The sequence below is a fragment of the Parasteatoda tepidariorum genome, chromosome 6 (genome assembly GCF_043381705.1).
Source record: "Parasteatoda tepidariorum isolate YZ-2023 chromosome 6, CAS_Ptep_4.0, whole genome shotgun sequence".
Classification (NCBI taxonomy): Eukaryota; Metazoa; Arthropoda; class Arachnida; order Araneae; family Theridiidae; genus Parasteatoda; species Parasteatoda tepidariorum.
Window position 1 is genome coordinate 28,204,428 of NC_092209.1, and position 22,381 is coordinate 28,226,808.

At 29.7% G+C, this 22,381-nt stretch overlaps 1 protein-coding gene across 2 annotated transcripts in view; it reads right to left on the reverse strand.

The window, feature by feature from the left end:
- Nucleotides 1–6,480: 6,480 nt before the first annotated feature.
- Nucleotides 6,481–22,381, reverse strand: part of LOC107447719 (uncharacterized) — a gene marked incomplete at its 3' end in the record, with an annotated part of 85,215 nt that continues 69,314 nt past the window's right edge. Inside the window, 3 exon segments of one of the 2 annotated variants that reach the window (XM_071182141.1) lie at nucleotides 6,481–6,756; nucleotides 13,405–13,842; nucleotides 19,259–19,634. In XM_071182141.1, coding sequence (XP_071038242.1) covers nucleotides 6,481–6,756; nucleotides 13,405–13,842; nucleotides 19,259–19,634 — 1,090 coding nt within the window. 2 annotated transcript variants of the gene reach the window in all.

Below are 22,381 nucleotides of genomic sequence, written 5' to 3' on the forward strand. Positions count from 1 at the left end.
CAGTTTGCTCGATTGCAACTTGAAAAATTTCTGATAGAAAAACGAAAGGAAGAAATTTAATTTTCCCCGTGTTCCCTAAAGTAAATGAACAACTATGTAAAGAATGGATTCCGAAATGACACAGTTTAATATAAAACAGCAATACGTTTATTCTATCGTTTAGAACTTTTATAAAAATTCACTATCTAAATAGAAACCGCCTCGTTACTTCAAAAAGAAAGGCAGGTGAAAAAAATTAAAAAATGGATAAAGTCAAAGAAAATTAAAATGTAAATAAAAAGTATTAATAAAATATATAGTATATAGTTGAAATTCTCCTAATTTTATAACATATTTTTAATGTAGTTATTCTAAATGCTTATGATTTTTTTTGAAAATTATATTCTCTTAAATTTAAATATCTATAAATTATATCATAGTAAATTTAAATATCTATAAATTATATCATAGTAAATTTAAATATCTATAAATTATATCATAGTAAATTTAAATATCTATAAATTATATCATAGTAAATTTAAATATCTATAAATTATATCATAGTAAATTTAAATATCTATAAATTATATCATAGTAAATTTAAATATCTATAAATTATATCATAGTAAATTTAAATATCTATAAATTATATCATAGTAAATTTAAATATCTATAAATTATATCATAGTAAATTTAAATATCTATAAATTATATCATAGTAAATTTAAATATCTATAAATTATATCATAGTAAATTTAAATATCTATAAATTATATCATAGTAAATTTAAATATCTATAAATTATATCATAGTAAATTTAAATATCTATAAATTATATCATAGTAAATTTAAATATCTATAAATTATATCATAGTAAATTTAAATATCTATAAATTATATCATAGTAAATTTAAATATCTATAAATTATATCATAGTAAATTTAAATATCTATAAATTATATCATAGTAAATTTAAATATCTATAAGCAACTGTAAAATTTCTAATGTCATTATGAGCCTAAATTATTATTTTGTTTGAGTAATTAGCGTTTAAGGTTGATGTTGTTTCCTAATGATTAAGTATGAACAAATTAATAGCATATTTTAAAATCAGGGATTCTAAATTTAACTCAACTTATTGTTATAAAAGAATATGTAGATAAAAAAGTGTCGATATATGCTTTCATTTTTCTTAATAATTAAAGTTAAAACTGAACTTCTTAAAATAAAGTATTTATAGTGTCATTTTCGCCAACTAGTAAAATATTTTTATAAGTTTAAAATGGTATTTTTTTTTAATATAATGGCCAAGAAGGTATTTTTGAACCATGTTTATGAACGGAAATAATGTGTTAATTACGTAAAGTTTGAAAGCTAATTACCAGAAAAAGTCTAACTTATTTTTACGAAGAGAAAGATGCAAAGTTATCATAATATCTTTCCGATCTCCGAGATCTGTGGACACAGTGACGTCATGAGGAGGGTAATCGTAGCTTCAGCTCGACGAGCGGAGTGAACTAGGCCTTCTATTCTCTTTAGCCCTGGGAGAGAGGAACAATTGCGCTGGGGCTTGGGACTGCTGAGGGCCCAAGACAAATTCTTGACAGAAAATATCGTGTCTATTAAATTGTTTTGTTCTTAAGAAGTTTACAAAAAAAATTTTTACAGTCATTTAAAAACTACAATTTTGTATAAAGGGTCAATCATATACGACATTAAGGGTCTTTAAAAATGCTACCAAAGATAATCCTACTTAAAATTACTCAATAGAATGCACTACACTTTTTAGCTTTTATAATTCTGTGTGAGGGGGATTTCATTTTGATAAACAGTCTTGAGACTTTCGAGAATTTTTGATTTTCAAAAAATGTTTTTTTTTAATGTTTTCTCTTCTGTACGGATTTCTTTAAAGTTAATATAGTGTAGCTTTATTAATTAACTGCTTCTCATGAATAAAGTAAATATGTGAACCATGCTTGAGTCATGTTATCTTAATAAAAAGTTTGCATGCGGTAGTGAGAGAAAATTAGCAATGTAAAATTGTGTGGGCTATTGCGTGTTAAAAGTAATAGACCTGGCAAAGTTAATATAGTGTAGCTTTATTAATTAACTGTTTCTCATGAATGAAGTAAATATGTGAACCACGTCTGAGTTATGTTACCTTAATAAAAAGTTTGCATGTGGTAGTAAAATAAATCAATAATGCAAAATAGTGTGGTCTGTTACGTGTTAAAAGTAAAAGAAATGGCAAAGTCGATTTAATTTAGCTTTGTCAATTAACTGCTTCTTATGAATTTAGTAAATATTTGAACCTTTTTATTTGAATAAAAAGTTTGCATGTGATAGTAGAAGAAAATCAGTAATGTAAAATTGTGTGGTCTATTACGTGTTAAAAGTAATAGACCTGGCAAAGTTAGTAGAGTGTAGCTTCATTAATTAACTTTTTCTCATGAGTAAGTAAATACGTGAACTATATTTGGGTCATGATATCTTAATAAAAAGCTTGAATGTAATAGAAAAAGAAAATCGATAATATAAAATTATGTGGTCTATTGCGTGTTAAAAGTAATAGACCTTTCATGACTTTAAATAGCAATATAACTTGAGAAACGTATACAATAAATGATTTCATAAAATTTAACATATATTATATACTAGAAGGAAACAATTATAATATTAAAATATAGCATATATTATATTATATTTGCGCTTTGTATGATTTGTTATCTTTAGTTAAGTCTGAAGAAATAGTTCAGAAATATTAAAATTCTTAATATTTTGGCTTACTTATAGACTACGCGTATCACTTCTTAAATATGAAAATTCTTACACATAATATGTGCTCTCGCATAAAATTTCATGGCAAATACTTAATGTTATGTCTGTTAATCAAAATCAGGTCCATTACCAAGTAAAAAATATTTATAATATTCACAAAAAATTTATTTTTGGGCTCCTAAAGTAAAACTAGTTTATTCTTAAGATTTTTAAGGCCCCCGTCTCTTTGGCAATATAAATTAACCTCTTCCAAATCAACAGCTACTTGAAACATATGTTAATATAAAAAGAAAATTAACTAATTAAGTAGAAAAAATATATTATTGTATTTTGCATTTAGAAGTTAATCCTCTAACTTTCTTTGTAGCAAATTTAAGCTAAATTTACAGCGCGAGTTGCAATGATTTCTGAAAATTAAAATGTATGTTTAAACTATGGTATGTCAGACGACTGACTTAGTTCCTACTTTATAGCCGAATTTTTACGTAATTTATGTTTTTACATTTCACAATAGATAATAAGCTTTCAGTGACAGAATTGTGGATTGCATTAATTTCTTTTTTAATTACTTTCAATCGTCTTGCATTTAAAAATTTCCTACAAGTGTTTTTATGAATTGTTGTGTTAAACAATTAGCATTACAGTACAAATTGCATATCACGAGTAAATCACAATTTCGAAGAATTTTTATGATTCTTCAAGCTACAGGATTACAATTGTGTGCAAAATATTTGTTTTTAGTTAATAACGATTAAAAAATATTTTTTTTATTATTCTATATACTAAACGACTACATTTACAGGGTATCTATTATATATAATTCTCTTACGTGGCTCCCAAATTTTGGCTGTATTTCTTTTCCGCCGGTGGCAACGTTTGCTTTGTTTTGAAAACACCAAAGCATTCTGCCTTTTAATGATGTGTTTCTGATCTAATATATATAATTCTCTTACGTGGCTCCCAAATTTTGGCTGAAGTACTTTGTACAACTAAATAAGATTCTTTTCACAACAGTTAAATATTTACTTTATTTTCTTCATTCATAGAGAAAACAGTCGGCAAAGAATTCTGTTAGGTTAAAAAACATTTCGCTAAAAAAATAACGAATTCTAAAAGAAATAAAAATAAACAACTTAAAAAATAAAAATGCTGTTGCCAGCCATAGAATTTTTTGAAAGTTAACTTAGCAACATAAATCAAAATGACATAGAAGCGCAACTAGATCAAAATTATGATACCTGAGCGCTTGACGTAACAAATCCTTCAATTCTAAAAGTGTTGTATCGCCAAATGCCCAAATTAACAATTGTGTTCTTAAAGAAATTCTATAAAAAGTTTTAAATAAACAACCTACTTCTACAACTGCTTCTTGAAGAACTTGGCTCATTGATTAAAAATATTGTTTTAATTTTACAGTACTAACTTTACTTCTACTTTCATTATTGCTATGACCCTCTTTCATTACATTTTACAACTTCATGCTAAATTTGAGGACTTTAAGTTGTTTTGTGGTTGAATACTGACATTTAGAAATGTGTACATAAAAAAAATAATATTTAGAGGTTAAGAGTTGCCTCAGAAAAATTTGAATTGTTGACATTGAACTTAACAATGGAAACAATCGTTTTTGTGAAAAATTGAATTGTATTGTTGACATCAAAACTAAAAATATTGTGTTTCAACTTAACAATACTACCTTAATTTATACTTTAGAATTGCCTCGGAGAAATTTGAATTGTTAGCAATGACTTAAACAAAAAGTTTTATTTTAACTGACAAATACTATATTATAATTTTAACTTTTTCTATGACTATACTCATTTTCTTACTCTTTTCTTTGTTTTTTATACATTTTATATTTTTGTGATAAAATAAAAAACTTATAGTTGTTCTGCTTCTGAACACTGATGAAAACACAAAATGATGGGCTTCAGCAACAATCAAAACTATATACATTTATTTTAAAAATTCCATATTATTAAGGTGGCGCCATTCAGAGAATTAAAAATACAAAATTATCTTCATCAAAGCCGATGCTTTACATCCGGCGTTCAGTGGCAGACTACTATTTCATATTGTTTTACAACACATGGCTTTAGCCATCTGGTGTGAAAGACTTTAAAACAAAACTTACAACATTTACTTTTCTCAACAACTGAATTTTAGAATAGTGTGATTAGGAAAAATATGTGAACTGTTTGCAATTTCAAATTAATATTGAAATGTACAGGTTTAGAATTTTCTACAGTGAAAAGTTTTCGGAACTTCAGTATTCAAAAAAGTATGCAAAAACTAGACGTTAAGAACGTATCCAATGAGCGAGCAAAGCGAGCATTGGATTGCGAAGCAATCCGAAATGAAATGCGAAAGCAGTTCCGGGGGTCGGTGAGCGCCAGCGAGCAGGGGGCGAAGCCTCCTAGTAATAAATAAAAGTGACGAAAAACCGTTTATGCTTTTCTTTTAAAAAAAAGCAGTTTTTGAATTGAATTGGTCTGACATTTTCCTTTTTTTTGTTTCAGTTCAAAAAGTTTGAACAGACGGCACAGTAAGTAGTAAACTTTTAAATCAAGGAAATCTTGAATTTTGAAATCTTCCAACGGAAGGAAAATACATAGAGGTTTTTTCAAAACAATCGCTTTCAATAAATACCGATGCCGCAATTCCAAAACAAAATTTTTATGCTGGAAAACGCAGCAGAAAAATCTATAGCTAGCTTATAGCGTATATCGGTAGAAAGATCTTGTGAAACAGGGATCTCTGAGAAAAAAGGTTTATGCTTTGTTATGTAAATTTTCCAAGTTTCTTTTTTTTAATATTAACTGTTTTGCAGTTAACGATTTTATAAAACAATCAGTTTAATTTAGGACTACTTATATTTACAAAAAAAAAATTTCTGCCATATTTTATAAAAAAAAATTTCCTTAGAGAACAATATAAGCCAATGATTGATAAAGAAGCAATATGCTTTGTAATTTTAGATATTTAAAAATATATTCCAAAAAGAAGCGTTTTAAGTATACCTGATGTCAAAATACACAAGAAACATTTTTTAAAAACTTTTACCATAATTGCTAGAAATTAGCAAACCTAATCTAAAAGACAATCCTAATCTTAATTACAATTGATTAAAAATTTTAGTCTGATACCTTTCCGACGACTTTAAGACTAAGATGCATTTTGTGTACATTTATACGTATGGTCGAACAAAATTTTCCAATTAACTATGCTTGATTTCAAATCACTTGCCCTTTATTATTACGACACAAATTAAAATTATTCCAGGAATTATCCGGTTTAACCCAAGACGGACTACAGTCAACTCGACAGACCAGTAGTGATCATTTTGTTTAACTTTTTCAGATTGCATAAACAAAATATAAAGATTGCAGATAAAAATGACACGGGAGGCAAGGTCACGAAAACTCATCACAATATTTTTGTCACACAAAGTCGTGACACTTCCTCCAGGATTAATAGCTTGATAATAATATTAATAATAGTAGACAAATACGTAAACGACTAATAGCAATATTAAACAATAATTAGCAGAAATAAGAACAGAAAAATTTTAAAAATAAATAACAATAAAATAATAAATGACAATAAAGTAGCAAATAACACTAAAATAATAAATGACAAAAAAGTAACAAATAACACTAAAATAATAAATAACATTAAAATAATAAATAGTAATAAAATATAATAATAAATACTGTGGGAGTGTTTCTTCTGGGGAGGACGTATCTAAATCTCGGTTGCTGTCTGTTCCTGGGATTCTGTGAATCGTGAACTGTGTTCTCTTCTTCCGGTGGAATGTCCGTAGCGAGTGTTGGCCTAAATCGTCTTGATAGTCTGTAAGATGTTCTGGACAAGGACTTGTCCAATGATTGAGTTGGTCTGATAGTCAGTCTGTTTGGCGATCCACCGTCGGGAAGTTTGAAAGATGATTGTAGAACTGTGTTTGCATTGACAGGTTCGTCTGTTCTTCTATCGACCTCCCTGCTGAAACAGAGAATTTACATTGAGATTAACTGAAACATTGGAGATATATTGGTATTAGCTGAAACAATGGAAATATAGTGAGACACTGAAACAAAGAATATGTATTGGGATTAGTTTAAACAAAGATTTCTTGGAATTAACTAAGACAAAAAGATGAATTTGAAACAAAGAAGAGATATTTGGATTAACAGAAACGAATATATTAGAATTAACTGGAAAACAAAGAAAATGTTTTAGAATTAACTACAACAAAGAAAATGTATTAGAATTAACTAAAACAAAAAAGATAATTTGGGATTTACTGAAACAAAGAAGTTATACTGAAATGCAATAGCAATTGAAGCATTAGTTTTCTAAATCAGTTCATTTCATTTTTAGCATATTAATTCATTTTTAGCCTATTTTTAAAAATGAAGAAAAATAGAATTTCCGGCCATTAACCCCTTCAGGACTGTGATCAAGTGTTGACTTGGTTCCCCTTATAGCCCTCGCCATCATATACGAGACTAGTACTCCTGACTCCAGGAGTTAATGACCACATGAACCGGAATTCAATTTGAAATGTTTGATTTCAATTTTTAAATGATGTTAAATAGCGGCCGAAGCCCGTTATAATTTCGAATAATGGCTCACAGACGTTTAACCATCAATCTCCACTTTCGGTTCAAATTATTATTTTTGTTTCAAATTTTATTCCGGGTATTTAAACAAGTAAACAACTACACGCGTTTGGCTTTTTTATAGTATTAGTGAATAAGGCACGAGAATTACTGCGTTCTGAGTTTTTGTTTATATTCTAATTGCGTAGGGAAAGGATGGAATGCTTATTAGGTGTAGATTTGCAGGTTGGGGTCTGCTAGATCGTGTTTAGTCAGTTTTGAGATCAGATATGCAGTTGTTAAGTATCACGAGCATTTTATTACAGTATATTCAGGTACTATCAGTGATAATTAACTGTAAATTTTAGCGTATTTAATTGCAATGATGATTTTACATGAATTTTTTTTTAATAAAATTAGGTTTCATGTTCTTTAAATACACTGTAAAAAATTACGAATCAAATTTCGGTAAAAAGTACTAACACTCAAAGTGCCGGTACTTTTTAACGTAAAATCTATTTTTACTGGAACATATCAGAGCACAAAAAGTCTGACATACCGTAAATTACGGTGTAATATTTTACGCTAAAATGAGTTTCACTAATGATGCACCCAAAGAGCCGGTACTTGATGCTGTAATTTGATCTGGAATTTTTAACAGTGTACATTGTCAGTTTCAAGTTATTTAGCGATGAAACCCTTCTATTCCTTTCTGATTCTAAATTTTTTACTAAAATTTTAGTTTTTTTTCCTCAAATTGGAACACATAATAATACACTCGACAAGACGCTTTTAATGCTGGTACAGTTACACCAATCGCGTTGTAGAATTTCCTTCTTAATGGACACAAAAACTTTGGTTCCTTTAACATTCTAAGTCATTATTTCACAACTATGTACTTTTCTCTAAACCACAAATGCATTAAGTGGAGTCGGTAGGGCATATACCAATAATGCTAACTGATATTTTTAATGTACCTTTTCTCAGCATCTAAAACAAGATAATGCTTCAGGGTTATTTTCACAGAATATTTGTATACACATGTTTACACTGGGATAATTGTTAATACATATCTTCAGCAGTATTTTTTTTATAAAAATTATGAACTGAGAACTTTGAAATTTTTGTAAAAAGTTTCTTCAAAAATCTTTCATGACTCAAAAAAGTATTCCCAAAATATTATCACAGCTTAAAACTGATATAATCTCAAGTCTCAAATATTCCAAAAAAATTTTAAAGCGAAAAGAAGTTTCTTAGAAAAAGTGCAAAAGGTCAGCGAAATTTATAAATTAAACCAGGATACATAAGAGGAAATAATTACTTGAAAAACTAACAATGTTTTAGTATCTAAGACTTATGTTGCTAATTTCTAAGGTACAGACTGTGGCAAAAAACACCATGCAAACAATTTTTAATATAATTTTATTTAAAATAAATAAATTAACAAATAATAATTACAGTAGACTTAACTAAAAAATTCAGTTAGATGCAAATATTTTTTTTTTAAATTTCAAATTATGAGAATTAAAATAAAATATAAAAGAGGCAGAAGTTTTGAAATAATGCAGTGTTCCTCAAAAATATCAAATTTCATTTTCAAATATCAAATTTTCATTGCAAATTAATTATTACTAGCAAATCAAACACATTTTTTTATGTGATTAGATCTTGATAATTAAATAATATATTTGAAACAAATTATCTACATCAGTTTTTTCGGAGATATTAGTGATTTAAAATGTATAAGCAAAAATAATTGCAAAAAATCGCAGAAATTTCAGCAAATGTGCAATAACGAAAGTAGTTTGAAGAATCTTTTAAGATACTTTATCCAATCAAGCGCGTTTGACCAATACCTCCTAGAAAAGCGAAGCAGTACGGGTTACCATAAACAAGAAATTTGACCCTTTAGTAGTCCGAGCTTAATGCATCTTTCGTAATTAACAACACTGTGCAGCTTAGTAGCCCGAACGTAGTGACATCTTTCTTATTTTTCATCCACTGCACAGTTTGTGTTCGCTACGTCGGTCTACTAAATTGATACGTGCTGAGGTCTTCCTTCTTCTAGGAGGTGTTATTTAGACGTGCAAATACGTCGGATCAAATCACTGTAACGGTGCGTGGGACTTCGTGTAAAATAAAAATTACCATTGACTACTAAAACTCTAAATTTCAACAGATTATAACAAGGATATTATTTGGTGGTATGTTTCATTTAAATTACCAATTCAGCTGCTAAGTATTTTATATTATGAGATGAGGGGGATTCGCTGCTAGAAACTAATCATTTGCATACACCGTGACTTAGACGATGAGCATTGATTTGCGTAAATAATTGCGTAAACAATAAACAGGCTCAATATTGACTCTTTGCTTTACGAGGCAGAGTCATAGAGTCACGTAAAGACGCGGTTCCCAGTTGAAAACCGAAGTCGATCAGCATCAGTTGAGGATAGGTGACCACTATGATCAGCCTGCGTAGAGACCGAGGATGCGTGACATCGGTCCTCGTTAAACTCTTCTACTGCAAAGTGTGGAGGTCGTCAAGCTCCCGAAGCGAAGGAGCATCTCCTCTGCAGAGGATCAGATTTGTGATGGCATGTCTTCGGATCATCCTCCAGGGATAGTTCCCAAACCATCAACAATAACTTATTGTGTAGTCTTTGTGTGACGTAAATAAACTACTACTATTGAAGAGTCCTAGACATCCTTGAATTGGATGCAAGAATCCGAAGACTGAAAAAGAAGAAAAACTGGTAGCAAAACTATTTCATTTATAACTGATTTTAATAAATCTATTTAATTTATTTTCTATTACACTTAAGAGTAATAGAAAATAAATTTCTAACGATTCCTCATTAGAGTTCCAATCTACCAAAAAAATTGTTGTCTTAAAAAGTTACCATGTAAAAGGCTAGTTTATACGTAACTTTTGAAATTTATTACTCAAAGCAACAGAAATTTTATTCCATTAAATGTAATCTTTTTGCTTTATCCTTATAAAATGCGAGCATTACATTTTCCAGTAAAGGAGAAATGTCTTCAATTTTTACAGCCAGCAGTGCTTTTCCTCTGAGAAATAAATCGAAGTTGTTTGGGAATTCAAATTAAATATGGTAGTTTGTGACAATTTATAACTTAATAATTGCTCTAAAGTAGACAAAATATAGCCTACGTCTAAAGTATTACATATAACCTAAAAAATAACTGCTGAAACATCAATCAGATTGGCTAGTGACATTTTGGTTACCTACACTGTATAAACTGTGGTGATATCCATCCAAATTTAGTGCTGAAAAATTTTAAACATTGTGTGTTATTTTAGGTTAATGCCGAATCGCGCGTTCACTCATACTCTAGAGCGAGTAAATAAATCTCAATACCAATAACTGATATTGCTTACACCAAGCTCAGATGCATTTACTCCATTCATAAATTATTTTCGTCAATGTTGGCATAAACAGGCGCAATGTTGCAGTGAAAACAGTTTGACGATCGATATTTTTTGTTTGCAATCCTGCAAAGAAGACGAGAGATCCCACAGTGGACTGATCGTACATGGTTCCCAGTAGATCAATGAAATCAAGCATTACTGGCAGCAGAAATCCTCCACTCTGCAGAGGATCGAAATTGTGATGGCATGTCTTCAGATCATACTCAGGAATGCTTTCCAGACCGTCACCTATTATCCATAGTGCTTCTCTAGTGTGACGTACATAAAGTATACTACTAAAATGTGAAAGTATGTTTTCTTCGCCTGTCACGATACTGAATATTTCACAAAAACAAGTAAGTACACTGTTATAAAAAGGCATGTATGTTTTTAGTTGCATCATTAGGATAATTATGCTCTCATAAGATGATTTACATGAATCTGCCGATTGTATTAAATACTTTTATAATATTAACCATTGGCAAAATGGGTTTCGGTTTGGATTTCATGGCGTCCTCACTTTTCAACTGCAATAATCAAGAATAATAGTAAACAGTGCCCATGCGTAGGTATGGCGACCGCTGCTGTTTGATAAGTTTCTTAGAATTTTTTTTTTACTTTTAATTTTGTTATGCATTAAGTTGGTGAGTTTATTTTTGAGATATGGGACCAGAGAGTTCCCATAAAATAAACGAGAAAGTTGTGAATAAAAGAGAATTTCATCACTCGAACGATATTTTTATTTTTATTAAGAATCAGAAATTCTAACCTACATTTCAAACTGGATCGGTTTCAATACTAATTCAGGTGAATATCACGCGTAAAGAGGGTCCAAACTCATTCACACGGTCGCAAAAGTTACAGTAGAAGCCAAAAAAAAAACGATGCCTAGGCCTAAACTTACTTAAGGCTGAAAAAGTCAAAGACAAAGAGCGTAGACGGGAATACCTTAAACGTTACAAACAAATGGAAGCTAACGCAAGCATGAAGCCCGTCCCTCTCAAAAGTACCAAAGTGGTCGAGAGAATTGAACCCTACCGAAAAGCGAATGGTGACTCTCCGAACCCCTTTCATGCAAATACGAGAACTGGGTTTTGATCACCAGTTAGGGATAAAAGGATCCATTGTCAACGTGCCCAATAACTTGCACAAAACCGTAGACTGTCTTTCATGCAATATTAATGATTCATTAACTATTCGTGTAAAATTGAAAAAAAAACCAAGCTTTCAAATCATATTTGAACAACTTGTATGAACTTGTAAATCCGAAAAGGGTGAATGATGCAGCTTACAATCTCCATCAAACACCATTGTACCAATCCAAAAATGTTAATATTGATCTCGAATGACTGTTCAATGTCTATTCAGTCATTAAAAGAATTTACACAGAATGTGTGTGAATTGCATTTAAATACGTCTACGAAATTGTGTACCGAGCAGTTCAGGATTAACAGTTAAAGATGCCCAAGATGAAAACATAATTAAGTTGCTTTTACAAAAAAAAATAGACAACAACCTTTTTACCAATGGGTAACTTGAGATCGCCTTGCGGTGATCACAATTTTCTTCATTTTGTAGTGAATCGTATTTTATTTATTTTCCTCAGTTTCGTCAAACCTTATTTTGTCAACGCCAAAAACGGTTGCCACTACTTAACACTAAAGAGGTGTAGTTAAACACAATATATAACACTTGTATCTAGATGCTTCACTACACTATGATTGTTTTTTACACTACTTGATGTAAAGTAGCAACTTCGCTTTTTGTTATTCAGTAACATTAAAATTTAAAATTACAGTAAGATAGGTACACATAAGAGTCATATATTGTTAGTCATATATACAATACAAAGTAAGAATCATTAATAGAGGTAGTTAGGTCGGCTGGTATTTTATTTACCTTCCACTAAAGCTGCACTATGGGCTATTCATTACTTAAGGATGCATATATTCAATAATTTTTAAAATAAAACTAGTTTGTTAAACAAACATATACACTCAGCTCAGAGAGAATATAAATATGAATTCGAATTAGGCTTAATAAAGTCAAAGCGGCTTAGTAAAATTTGAATTAGGCCTAATAAAATTCGAATTAGGCTTAATAAAATCAATCAAATTATTTAATACAATTGATGTATTTATAATTGTGTTCTCACGAGAACATTATTATCTCTGTTTTACAACTAAAAACATACTAGCCTTTTTCTAACTATTAATTTCTGTTTCTGTGGAATGTTTAGTATAGTACGAGGCGAAAACAAACTTTTACCTTCTCCGGTAAATTGTAAACAATCTTTCGTTGTAGCCTGACTATTTCCAAACGCACGCCGAAATTAGCGAAAATAATTCATGGAATGGAATAACATCTGAATCTTGTAGGCTTTATCAATTATTTGAGTTAAAATTTAATTACACATTTAAAAATGTGTATGAACACTCGATTCGGTACTAAAGCATGTATGAAGTATTCATTGAAGTATATAGTATAATAAAGTATATTAAGTATTCGTGTATAAATAAAGCATTAATGTTTGATTGTGTTATCAACGAATAGGGAAGATTATATTTTTAACAGCATGCATCTCCAAGAACTATATATTACTGATTACTTTACCTATCTGGTGTGGTTGATCTGTATTCTTTGGCTTCATTACCACTTATGGGCTTTTGCCAATTGGACGACGGATCCAATGGAATTTTATTAGATTCTGAAGGCGCTGGTCTGCTGCTAGGTATCTGAATGCTTGCCGATTTCTGGAAGGCTTGTTTGGCCTGGCTAGGTTTTGGCGTTGACAGCTCATCCGATTTGGCAGGGAAGATAATTTGAGATGTGCTTTGGAGTATCTGTGCATATTTTCCTTCAATGTATGTACCGATGACTTTGGTTTCATAAACGGTAGTGGCGCCATCTTTGACATGCGTTCCACCAAGAACTGTAACAAGGCCTGTGGGATACTGCGGCAAGGCCGGAGTCGCACCAGGTTTCTGTAGATTTTGTTCCGGCTCAGAATCGGGAGTTGTTTCCAAATCTCCAAAACCTGGCTTTAAATGCCTGAAACATTAATTTTTTGTATATTAGAAGAATAACAATTAGACATACATTAGCGAACAAGAACACCATAGATTCTATTTCTTTTGATAAACGTATATTGAAGTCTTTTAGAAATCCTCCATCGTTTATCATCCTCTATCATTCGTGTACGCATGCTCTGAATTAACAGCATATGACCATAAGAGAGATACACTATCAAAACGTTTATGTAAACGGTATTAAGGATACGTTCGATTGAGTGTTATTAAAAGAACTATTTAATTACGAGTAATTACCAGGGAGAATAATAGACGTTGTTAAAAGTAACAATTATATAACACTTTTTAAATTCATTACTTTGATTGCATAGATTTTAACGCAAAATTCAATTGGGAATCAATAAGTAAATCAAAAGTATAATCGTTTAAATGAAAATATAACAGAAACATCTGAAACGACCTCTGAAGCCTCTTTATGTGCAGTGAGTTTAACTCATTAATTATTCATTTGGGAAATCTATCACAGAGAACATTTCATATTTGATGTGACTCCCAATTCTTTTTCATAGTAGGCAAATGCTACTCGAACCTCTGGAACTCCCGCAGTACAACACAGCCATACTGAAAAATATTCCAGATTAAATTACCGTATAAAGTACTGACACTTTGGGTACATCATCCGTAAAATCCATTTATACGGTGAAATCCATTTTTACAGTAAAATATTATACGGCAATTTCTTCAGCAATATTTATTTAAATAGAGTGATTCCGTGATTTTATGGTAATTATTACTGCAAAAATTGAGGTATATCACTTTTTTTGTTCAGTAAAAGGTAACGGCACCCTGAAATGCAGAATATTTTTTACCGTAATTTGATCCAGTTTTTTTTTTTTTACAGTACATGACTAGTTGCTCCCGCTGTTCAGTCTCGTTGCCGTTTCAGTCATCTCCCGACTCAGTCACGTTACTATTTAAGCTCAACTATTTTGATATAGAAACTTTCCATTCCTTTTATTACTTTTGCGTCATAGGGGTTATGAATTGATAGTCTTTAACTCTTCAAATATATTATAATCAATAATTTATTTAGTTTATTCATGTAGATCAGTGTTTCCCAAAGTGTGGTACGCGAACCCCCAGGGGTACGGGAATAGTTTAGAGGGGGTACGCGTTCTTATGCGAAACATCTTGCAACAAACGAAAATTTCAAAACATTTTATTTAAAAAAAAAAGCTAGCCATGAAAATTTAAGATTACATATTTTTCTATTGGCTATTTTTTGCAGAGTTGACAGTTAATAATGAGTGGTGTGGTGTCAGCAGCCAGTTGTGATTTTTAACTTTTGTGCAATTTTTATAGTAAAAAATACATTCATTTTTGTATTAGGTACACAGGGTTACGAAAAATTTGGAAAGGGTACACAAAAGTCATAAGTTTGACACTGATGTAGACGTTTAAATGTCATGTAGACGTTTCTATACGTTTTCACTGATAGAAAATCAGGAATGGTTATTATAGAAAATCGGGAATGGTTATTATAGAAAATCGGAAATGATTATGGAATGGAAATGATTATTAAGTCTCTGAAAAAGAAATAAGGATAATTACGATTACATTGGAGTATCTTTAAAAAAATTTCTTAAATTCTTTTATTTTCCTTCTCAGCAGAAAAGCCGAAAAGGAAGAGAACAAAATGTTAATGGAACCGAAACGGCAACGAGACAGAAGAGGTCTAGTTCTGTACAACATTATCTTTCCCCCTACTTATGTTGTATTCTCTCCATCCCCCTAACAGGCTTTTTTTAATCAATTTATCCATTTACATTCTTTCTTAACGTAATCTCTAATGATTACGTAATTGTCATTTCTTTTATTCTTTATTGTCAAAAACTTACACAAAGGCAATACGTTATTCCAAACTCTTCTTATCTTTCTAATTATCTGCATAAAGAGCTATTTATTTCGTCACATCCGTTAATTCTTTATTCGCTGCAGACACCTGTTCAAATATATTTATTGTCTATGCTTCTGTTATTACGCTGTCTTTATTGACTATGCTTCTGTTTGTAACAATCAACAATATACTGCGAAAATAATTGGTATGCATTATATGGTTAAGTATAAATCTTTAATTTAGCAACAAGAATCATTGCGCTGCATGTTTGCTTGTGCGCAAAAGTGAGAACAAAAGCAGCTAATTCTGAACTCTACTGATGAATGTTATATGCATTAAATATTCTCAGCGTATGTAATATAGTTTTGTATTCAAATAAAACTAACACTATAATAATTTTTTTTAATTTCTTAAATAATAAATATATGGAAAAATAAACTACCGGAGCTGTGATCGTTATATAATTTGGACAATCTTATATTTCAGTAATATACTTAATAACATTATGTTACTGATAATATCATTTTGTTTCTGAAATATGTCGTACAAATTTAAGAAAATACTTTAATACTTGAAAAATTATTTTGAGGTTGGCTATAAAAGTTTAATGTACTTACTTTTATCTTTTTTCTGTTAAAACAATACGCTATAATTTTGATTATGCATCAAAACACTAAATTGCTTCCACACAGAATAAGATAACTTATAGGTTTCTGCCATTTCTTTAGGATATTAAAAGGTAACCGTTCTTTCTAAACCTTTTTTATTTGTTAAAACTTTTTAAACCATTTTTATTTGTTGGACACTTTTTTTTAAGAGGAAAAAACTATTTTTGGTGTAACATTGGCTAAATTAACTTCATGAATGTTTAAAATTGGTCCTTTTGGTTAGACAATTATATTTTTTGAGGTATTTTGTGAAAAACTTTTGCAGTCATTTATGTAAATTCCAGCCACTAGAGGAAACTATGAAATCAATCTAAAATTTTTACTGTAACTTAAATTTAAACTTAAATGTTGTCAGAAATCTGTGTTATGCTCCCCTCTTTTGAAAATTACCCATATGTTAACATAAGTTTGAAAATATATTTATTAGAAAAATGTCATTTTGATTTTCAAATCAATAAGTTTGTGAAATTCTTTTACGAGATTTCCTTCAGCAATTAAGTATTGAGACAAAATAAAAATTTGAAGTTTCAAGAAAATGTATAGCAAATAGTATATAGTATTATTAAATAGTATATAGTAATGTATAGTATATAGTATTATTCAAGTAGATAGTAATTTTTTGAGAAAATATTTTTTTTTGTGGGGGGGGGGGAGAGGCATGGTTAATTAAATTTGATAGACGTGTTGACAGAAGATAAAACCTTAGATGGTGACAGAATTTTTTTCGAATCATTGAACTTTTTTAATCTGACCAAAACAAATTATTTTTTCCGTTTTTTTATGTTTATATCGGAAGTTGGAAAAACTTGTTTTTGTCGTCCACGCTATAAGAAATGCAGGATCAAGCTAGGGTATAAAGTATCAGTACTTCGGGTGCATCATCCGTAAAATCCTTTTTTACTGTAAAATATTGTACCGTAATTTTATCAGCATTATTTATTTAATTAGAGAGATTCAGTGATTTTACAGTAATTATTACTATATAAACTACGATATATAAGACTTTTTGCTCCGCAACGCAAAAGGTTTTTACGTTAAAAAATACCGGCACCCTGAATTCCGGTATTTTTTATCGTAATTTAATCCGGAATTTTTTACTGTGTAACGCAAAGCTTACATTCAATTTTGTACACTCCAACAAACCTGAAAGTGGTCGAAAGTGACAGTAATACGGTGCTACATGTTGTTTTAGCAATAATATGGAAATACGTGTAGCATAGCAGTCAAGAAATGAAACTTGCATTGCCACTCCTTAGAGTTCCAGCAAAGATTTCCGTTCTCTAGCTAATTGAAAGTCTAAATTCTGATTGCAAAATTCACCCAAAAATGCAAAATTTGCAAGTTAATAAAAACTTAGTTTTGAAAATAATAATGAAATGAATTTCGAATAGTTAATGTTCTGTTTTCTCATAAATTCTGTTATCTGCTTTCTATCAAATTCAAACAATTTGAATAAATAGTTATAAAATATTTGGCTTACACGTAAGCAGAAATTTTCGGAAAATTTATCAACTCTAGCTAGCACATAATACAACATTATGACATTATGTCGTCAGACGTAGAAGACACAACAAACCGTTTTTTTTTTTAAACTATTTTGAAACTTTAGAAAATAAAAATCTAACAATAATTAAGGCGACAAAAACTATTTGAGTTCGAGGCACTCTTTTTATTTCGAGTATAAATGTTTCTACTTAGTTATATATAATTTTAAATCAAAAATCACAAGATTTAAAATAAAAGAAACTCAACTTCATAGTTGAAACGGGAAAAAAGTCGACATGTTTTGATTACAAAAAACACGAAACTCCTCGGCTGGTATACCAGATTATAATGAGTAACTAATGCAAGTATAGAGGATAGCAATTTGTTTACTATTAACATTTAAACTCGATATTGAAGCATTTTTCAGAAATTATGAGTGTATATTTTAATACGAACAATAAAATCAAATACTAATTTGGAAAATTAACATTATAATTCAATTGGAAAATTATATAATAATCCAATTTGAATAAATATGAAGCTTTATTAAGCCAGCAATTTAACTCTTGTTCCATTCCCGAAAGCAGACAACCTAACGACAAACGTTTTAGTTTCATTTTCATTTGGTTGACAGAAAAAGGTTGACTAATTAATCCTTTTTTAAGCTTAGTAGAAGAATTATTATACCAAGTTTATTTCTTTGAAGATTGAATAATTTTTTTGTCTGCCCTTAGGCAGACAAAAAAAAATTATTTAAAAAAATCTCTTTTTTTAGCTATTATTGTGAATCTTGTTTTAGCCTTTTTGTCATTCTAGTTTCCCCCAAGCTCTAAAATGAAACATTTTGTTTGTGTTGAAAACTTAATGATCAGACCAACCTTCACTTTTAAAATGTCGAAGAAAGTATGACAAAGCCTGCTCAAATAAACTACTCAGTGACGGTCATAAAATCTAAAATAAACCTTGAGAAAATGAATTTATCCTCGGTTCTTAAGAACGCTTTTTATTCTCGATTTGAGAAGGATGATTCATCCTCGATTTCAAAAGGTTTTTCCAGCCTTATTGGTAAAGGCAGATTCAATTTCGATATAAAAGAGTTGTTTATGGAAGCATAATGCGAATCTCATAGCGCGTAAATTAGTACAGTTAAATCAATGGACTTTAGTTCTGAAAGCTAGGTCAGTTGAAGTTGAGTGTAAGTTTGGTTCTGATGCATGTTATATATGTCACAGTTGAATCACCTTCCGTTAGTGTGCCGTATCAGAAGACAACCACGTCTTCTGAGTCAAATTTTCCGTAATGCATTTTGATTATGCTATGTAAGTCGTAAGCTCACAAGCCCACCTGAAAGCATGTTGAAGTAATCAATCAAAAGTAACGCATCATACCTTTGCCTGAAACTTTGCCTGTCATCCTCCGGTGTATGCGCTTCATTTTCGAGCTCCGTCCGTTTTTCGACTTCCCTGTCGTTTCCTGTATATGTTAGATGTTGAATATCATCGTTTCTCGGACTTATCGTTGATCCTGGACTTGAACTTGATGTCGCCGGAACACTTGAAGCTGGTGTCGGTTCCTGAGGTCCTTCGGAAGCTGGCGTGAAAACTATGACTGTGCCATCCACTGTTGTCCTGAAATTCAGAAACCCTCTGACTGTAACTGTGGGCAGCGTGGCATCTGAATCTATATCTTCAGCTGCTGTGAGGGCTTCTGCCCTAGGTGCGGTGGGTATGTACACTGGAGCTTGCGCATCTGCCCTTAGGGGTACTGTAAGGAAAAGAAGAGAAAATGTAACGATTATTTTATACGATAACCTAAAAATAAGTGACTTAGATAGTAAATTTTGATAGTCATCGCGAAATTTGAATAAAATAATATCGTCTCTGTACCAGAGTTGGGCGTTGATTACAAAAATTGATTACAATTAAAGGTCTAAAGGTTATATAATGATCAGTCACATCTTTATGTTGTTCAGATGAACGTTTTTTAAAGCGTTATTCATAGAGAACACTATGTAGACGAGGACAATTCTTGTGTGTTGTGCTGCTATCTAGAGGGAAGTCCGAAAACTTGTTAAGTACCTTTCTTCAAACCATATACTAGAGAAAATTACAATGTAAAAAATGACAATCTTAGAAAAAGTGTGACTGATCACTATATTGTCCGAAGTCCTCTTATTGATACAGATAATGAAAACATAGTAATCATGTTGCTTGTATTTGAGACTACAAGCAGTTTTACTTCAAAACTACCATCGTAATCGTTATGGCAAGTATCTTCACAACAATTACAAGTTGGTTGTAATCGTAGGGAAGTCAGGTTGATTTGAGTAAAAGTCAAGTTGGTTTGAGTAAATGCAAAATTATCGTAGGTAAGTTTTTAAATTCGGAAACAGCTCGAAAGTCGTGTTTATGAAATTGTACAAGGCTCAAAATGCGTTTTTACGAAAATGAACAAAGCGTAAACACGCATTTCGAGTTGTGTCCCAGATTTAAAAACGCACTAACGTTATGCTATCGTTTTTTTTAATAAATAGTGTAATTAGTATTTATTTATAGTCATGAAATAATTAATTTTTCTATTTTTATTTTACATTTATTATAAGAAGATATAACTATTATATACACTTTTTTTTTAATTTTTCACTTATGTTAATTTATATCTCTGTACATTTAAGCCCATCGGAATAAATGGAATTTTTAAAGCAGCAGGCTAAAGAGTTTTTTTTGTGAAACAAATTTCAATTTAAGAGCATTACCCAAATTAATTCATATATCCAATCATGAAAAGTAAATGCTAATATCATTTCTGTGAATGTCTCAATTTAACATCCTTATATGTAATTCTTTAATGTGATTTTATGCATTCAGCTAATTGTTTTGATGGCCCTTTTGTTTGTACAATCATAAAAAAACCTTATTCATAGGTAGCATTTTCCTTGCGACACTAAAGTAGATTTTAATATAATTAAAATAACACCTTTTTTTTTCATTTTCCCCAAAATCTATTGATACATTTAATGACGATCGAAGGTCGTTATTCTGTTTCACGAAGACATTTTACAGTCAATGAAAAAGAGAAATTTATTCGATTCTATAGATGATTTAATACCTTTTCCTCTTTTGTTTCAAGTTTTAATGAACAGCAAGGACATATCAGTTTTTTTTTAAAATACATAACTTGACTGTCTTCTCAGCTAAGGGTGCGGTTTCAACTATATTTCCTTTTAATTAGAATGTTAAAAGCATTGCCAATACGTGATGTCAAACAATAATGATCGAAAATAAAAATTTTAAATCGAAATCGTAAAAAAAAAGTTGCAATAATGTAATAAATTAAAAGCGTTTGCTTGATGAAGTCAACGAGCAAGTTGGGTTTAATATCAAACGTTGCTTGCCTTCAGAAGTTCGTGTAGGTTTAATTCGCTGGTATGATCGGGAATATCCAAGGTTGGCGTAGGGTACGGTATGATTAAGGCTTATTACATATTATTATGCAGTTAATTTAGACGAGGAAAAAATGTATAAATAAATTTTTTTATAAATATTTATTAGTTATAACTAATATACATTTTGATTGTTAAAGCAGTAAATAATTCGTAACATTATAAATAAATGAAAAAGTAAAATTCATTTTCAGTTTGAAAAAAATTTTTGATATTTAAATTATTAATCACTTTTTGAAAACAAATTTTGTAACTGTCGTAACTTCATTAACTTCTTAAAAGTCATTTAAAAGACTCTAAGTGTTCTCGTATTTCGAAAAGAATAAAACTAAAATAATAAAATTAAATCACTAAAAATAATAAAACTAAATAGCACTTAACAAACTTCATTTAAATCTACATAACTAGTTATATATTTATTATTGCTTTCACTACTGATTTTCATACATGCATACGTGAGTAATATCTGTTCTTATTTTTAAAAATTTAATTATGCTTCTTTATTATATTTTTACTAAGAGTAAATTATTTTAAATTGTGGATAAATTATTTATAATAATTAAGTTGTTCTTATCAATCATATCGCAAACTATTGTAATATATAGTTATTTTTATAGAGTTTTATTTTATAAAAATATTAATAATTTTAGTATTTTATTAAATTTTTGCTCAAACTTTAAACATTTTTGTTTGACCATAATATATTGTAATTTATTTGATTATGAAATTTAAATCTATTAATTTTTCTACAAAAATCTATTAATTTTTCATACATGAATATAGTATGTACTATTTATTTTAAATGCACATTTAAATATTGTATTCATTTTGTTATAGGTATGTGAGATGCATTTCAAGGAAAATGACATTAGAAAAGAGATATTAAATGACATTAGAATTATTTTTAAATGCTACTGAAAGTTAAACATATATCAGTAAAATTTATGTTTACATTTTATTTATCATTTTTTGAATTTGCTATTTAATAAAATATTTATTATCTAAGGTTGCTTACTTTATTTTAGTTTATCAGTGTGACGGGTAAAAATTATACTTTTTTAAATGTTAC